The 4,405-nt window shown below is 48.5% G+C and overlaps 2 protein-coding genes across 2 annotated transcripts; both read right to left on the reverse strand.

Moving 5' to 3' along the window:
- Positions 1-1,075: 1,075 nt before the first annotated feature.
- PPTG_24092 (hypothetical protein) lies at positions 1,076-1,333 on the reverse strand (the record flags this gene model as incomplete). Its single annotated transcript, XM_008915097.1, has 1 exon — positions 1,076-1,333. One exon carries the CDS (start codon positions 1,331-1,333, stop codon positions 1,076-1,078), a length of 258 nt encoding a protein of 85 aa, XP_008913345.1.
- Positions 1,334-1,784: 451 nt separating this feature from the next.
- PPTG_17215 (hypothetical protein) lies at positions 1,785-2,787 on the reverse strand (the record flags this gene model as incomplete). The annotated part of the gene is made up of 2 exons (XM_008915098.1): positions 1,785-2,431; positions 2,524-2,787. Coding segments are annotated over 2 exons (911 nt in total), but the record flags the coding sequence as incomplete, so codon positions are not given.
- Between the last annotated feature and the right edge of the window lie 1,618 nt (positions 2,788-4,405).

Below are 4,405 nucleotides of genomic sequence, written 5' to 3' on the forward strand. Positions count from 1 at the left end.
GCATCATGCAGTAGTGCTGTAGCAGCACGTCCTGTTAACCCTTTCGTTATTCCATACATTTCTATATTAAGCTTCCCATACTGAAATCAAGTCACGAATGGAAAACCGTACATCATGTATGCTTTTAGGTGATCGAATTGAAAAGGTTTTTCGTTGTGAAACGTGTTATATAGCAATTTTATACTAGGTATGTCAGGTTTTCAGCGACCCTTCACAAAACCGTACAAAATGTATTATTCTTTTACGGTCTATTGATTCGCTGAAATGATCAACCGCAACCGTGATTCGATGAAGGCGAATCACAAATATATCGCAAGCAGCAAAAATGTCGATTGCTTAGTGTCAAATTCGCTGTTCCGCACGGTACTGACCCGTGCCAGTAGTCGGTTGTTGCGGCCCATGATTGATCACGAAGACGAACGGTGGTGCATTTGATGCTCAAGCCTGAGCCCCCGGTGTATCGCGGCACTAATTGCCGCAATCTCAACGCAATGCACTGCTGGAGAGGAACTGACGGACTGTATGCAGGAAAATGTTGGGAATCGTTGCTTTCGGAGTCTTCAATCTGGTGAACAAGGAAAACCGGCTGGCTGGAGGAAGGGAGATCTGGCGCAGCTTCACTTTATGCTCATGCTCTACGTGACTAACTCCAACGTCACGTGCGTGGCGTTCTCGTGTGGTGCTGCCCTTACGACGATTGTTCTGCTTGGTATTTTCTACAGCTCGGTATTTTCCACAGCTCGGTATATGCATACATTCCATGATCCCGTGAAGCGTGTTGTGATCTAGTTGGGAACAGTGGCTATATACACGCCGCGTACTTCCTGGCAGCTTGGATCGCGCTAAAATGGAAGTTCAAGTACTCGCCTACGGCACCGTATGGAATCAACGAGTGTTTCCACGTGTGGAGCTTTACGGATTCGTTGATCGCTAGTATCGCTGTGTTCCAGTAGCTGCAGCTCCTGTTAACTTTATCTACTGCACAGGTATGATCATGCATCCCGTACATGGACAAAATTCAGACGTACAACAAAGGCTTCTCCGACATCATGTCTGCTTCATCGAAGTACAGATTCTATCCTAGTGCATTTCTGTTCATTCTGCTGTCGACACTGGAGCGGTCTGTGACTTTTGCGAAGTGCGTGGTCACGTTCAATGTAGTTTTGCGTGGCAGCATTGGCGGCGACACCACTACGTATATGCTCAGCTCTGCATTGGCTTGGGTACGATCATCACTGGATTCTTCAACTTCTCTGTGGTCGTCGGCTGTGTCCGCTGCCTGTGGTCGTTTCAGCACGTTTTGGTGTTGCCAACGACGACTGCCGCTCGACATTGCTGATGCCTGGTATCGGTCTGCTTGGCGACCCGTGTGGTATTCCACGATCCTGGCTGCCCGTCTACATCTTCGAGATCTCAAACAAAATCTGCGTGGTATAGCTATTTTGCTGCTGGGCTTTGGCTATTGGTAGTTCACTTGGGGATGTGGGATATTTTCGTTATAATGAACTGGAATGGATTTGGCATGCGCTTGCTGGCTGCATTGTCATCGCGTTTGTCACCCCATAACATGTATTCATGTTCCTCGTTGGTTTCGTCCTGATTCTCGGATCACATTTGACTACTGGGTTCCTGACCGTCTTCGTTACTACAAGGCTGCTAGTGGTACGCTGACAAAGACCGGATGTTTATGATTGCTATGGCTCTGCAGGTGTCGAGTGCTGCGATCACCATCCTTTATATCGACAAGCTGGAAAACAAGTCGCTTATGTTCGAAACATTTGTTGCTATCGCGATCTGAGCCGCTGGGCGTCAAAGTAAGCCTGTGCGAGCACGAACTGGGCTCGAAGGAAACCGGGGGACTTGTTAACAAGCTTCTCGAGGATGCTCATGCCCTTGGCAACCGCATCTGAGCTGTCATCGGAGCCTTGCTTAGACGTATCCCCTTGCAAGAATTCTGTGGCCACTTTCACAGGAAAAATCGGGTTAAGCAGACTCATCGTATCGTGGGTGGAGACGTCAGGTCCCTCGATAGCCTCCTTAAGCTTGTCCATATGGACCTGCACGGTTTGTTGCAGCAGCTCGACTTGTCTGGGTCTGTCACGGTCTTTCTCCCAGCTGAGTAACGCTTGGAGGAACGCAAAGCTGGCACTGGCTCCCAGGGATTCCTGAATAACACTAAGGAATTCCATTTGTTGAGAAGCGTCTTCAAGTTGTCCAAGCTTGATCTGACAGTAGATCATCCCGTGCAGCGCCATTTCATTGGATTCGTCAAGCTTCAAGGCTTCTTTGTAGGACTCCATGGCTTCTGCGAAGTCTCCAAGTAATGCACGCTGGTAGCCACGCTCGGCACGGAAAGCTCCACTCTCAGGGTTCAGTTGAATGGCGTGCTCTATCAGTCCCAAGCTACACTGCAGGACCTCCGAGTCTCGATCTGATACACGAGCAGTACAGCGCGAGATCTCACAGAAAGCTCTGGGTTGGCTGGTTCGACTCGTTTCAGAGTTTCAAGCAACTCTCGGATACGCTCGGCAGCCTCACGGGCCCGACCGTCACGAGACAAAAGCAGCAGAACCATGATACGCAGCGCCTCAATATCACGAGAATTCTCACTTAATGCTCGCTCCACACTGTCCATACATTGGTCCCAGTTGCCCATTTTGAGCAACACCAAGGCCTTCTCACTCAACGAGTGCTTGAACCATGGGAACTGCACAGTAAGCTCGTCACAGAATTCAAGAGCGCGGGGATACGTCTTCTTTAGGTCAAAATACTTGGTCATACCCAGCACTAACTCACCATCGCGTTATTGAAAGCGTGGTGGGCCATTACGACTGATGCAAAGTCTATTCAATGTCGACTGGAAACTTCTGATTCCTTCCTTCGTGGTCTCGGGGCTTTCTTACTCATAATCCTGTTGATGGATACCTTCACGACGCTAAAGGGACCAAGATCGTGTTGAGTTATATAACCGAACAATGCAGCAAGCACTTGAGATAGCATTGTTTTATGGTGTATATGATGTTGCTGCCGTCTTATAATCTACAATCTGCTTCGCTATTACGACTACTGGCATTTTGAGAATTCGTTTCACCTCGCTTCTTGATAAATGGAGCCTGAGCTTTGTAGATCGACGATCCGCGCTTCAAGTTGCCCGCATGGCTGTAAACACACTGAAGCAAGTAAAATTGATGGAACTTTTGCCAGCAGGTCCAATTAGCTTCTTGACACAAATGCGGCTTTGTTGCGTCCACACAATATGTGCGTTTGCAGAGAGAAACGTGGTGGGTTTCGCAGAAGTCTGTTTTCTGGGTTGGTGATCTGCCCTCGAGGCGACACACCGTGCATTCGCGCATTGACCGACTTCTATTCTTCAACACAACAGAGGATTCTTTCGCAACACACCTGGGTAAGGCAACTGCTGCTGTTGCACTTCCATCCTCGCCGTCGACCCGTTTCTCTTCAGTAACGGTAGCAATATCCGAACCTGCAAACACTAGTCCATCATCCCGCGCTTGCCACTGTTTCCAAGTGCCATCGAACATTTCGCGAATGAGTGCTGCCACAAATCCACGATGTTTGTCGCGGCCACTATCGTTGGGCAATTCGTCTTGCACCATGTTGTGACAAATGTAGGCATTACATCTTGCAATGTCGATCATGGACATAGCGAGTTTTTTGTGCCATTTCTTGAAGGAGTGCCCGTTTGCTATGGAAAATCGACCACGGAGTTGGTCGTGTCGGTCGACCCCTTGCATGGCAGCATTATATTCTCTGACACAGGTTGGTGCTTCAAAGTCCATCCGCTTCTGGCCGATTGTACGCATGACACTACTCGTATCAGAATCGTCTGCGTTTGATACTACATTAACAATAGAGCCATCCATCCAGCTTGCGGCGACAATATGCTTCTCAATACAAACACCCTGCCTCATACTGCCTCTTTCTGTGTCTAGTTTTGGGTCTAGCATGGTGAAGTGTGGGAAATGCTTACTAGACGCTCTCACAGTTCCACAGCCATACAACCCTACAGAGCGTAAGCTCTCCAGCAGGAGACACGAGGTGTAGAAATTGTCGGTATTGACAATTCTTCGCGATCCATTCAACGACTGAGTCACTTCCAGTACATGGCGACGAACATCGGACGACTTCTTGGTCAACTCAGCCAAGCGGTCAATCGCAGATCTCTCCACCACGCCTTCTAAACGATCGTGAAGCTGACTGGAGCAATGCAACTTGAAACTGACTACCAACCAAGAAGTAGAGCAACAGCACATATATAACTTGAAATGATACTTCCCTGTGGGTTTGCGAGGGTTGTAAACAATGACGTGGCGTGCATACTTAGACCGACATGCAATACTTGCTTCATCAACAGCGACATTCCGCCCAACAATAATGTGTCTTA

Source organism: Phytophthora parasitica (genome assembly GCF_000247585.1).
Source record: "Phytophthora parasitica INRA-310 unplaced genomic scaffold supercont2.67, whole genome shotgun sequence".
NCBI classification, from domain to species: domain Eukaryota; phylum Oomycota; class Peronosporomycetes; order Peronosporales; family Peronosporaceae; genus Phytophthora; species Phytophthora nicotianae.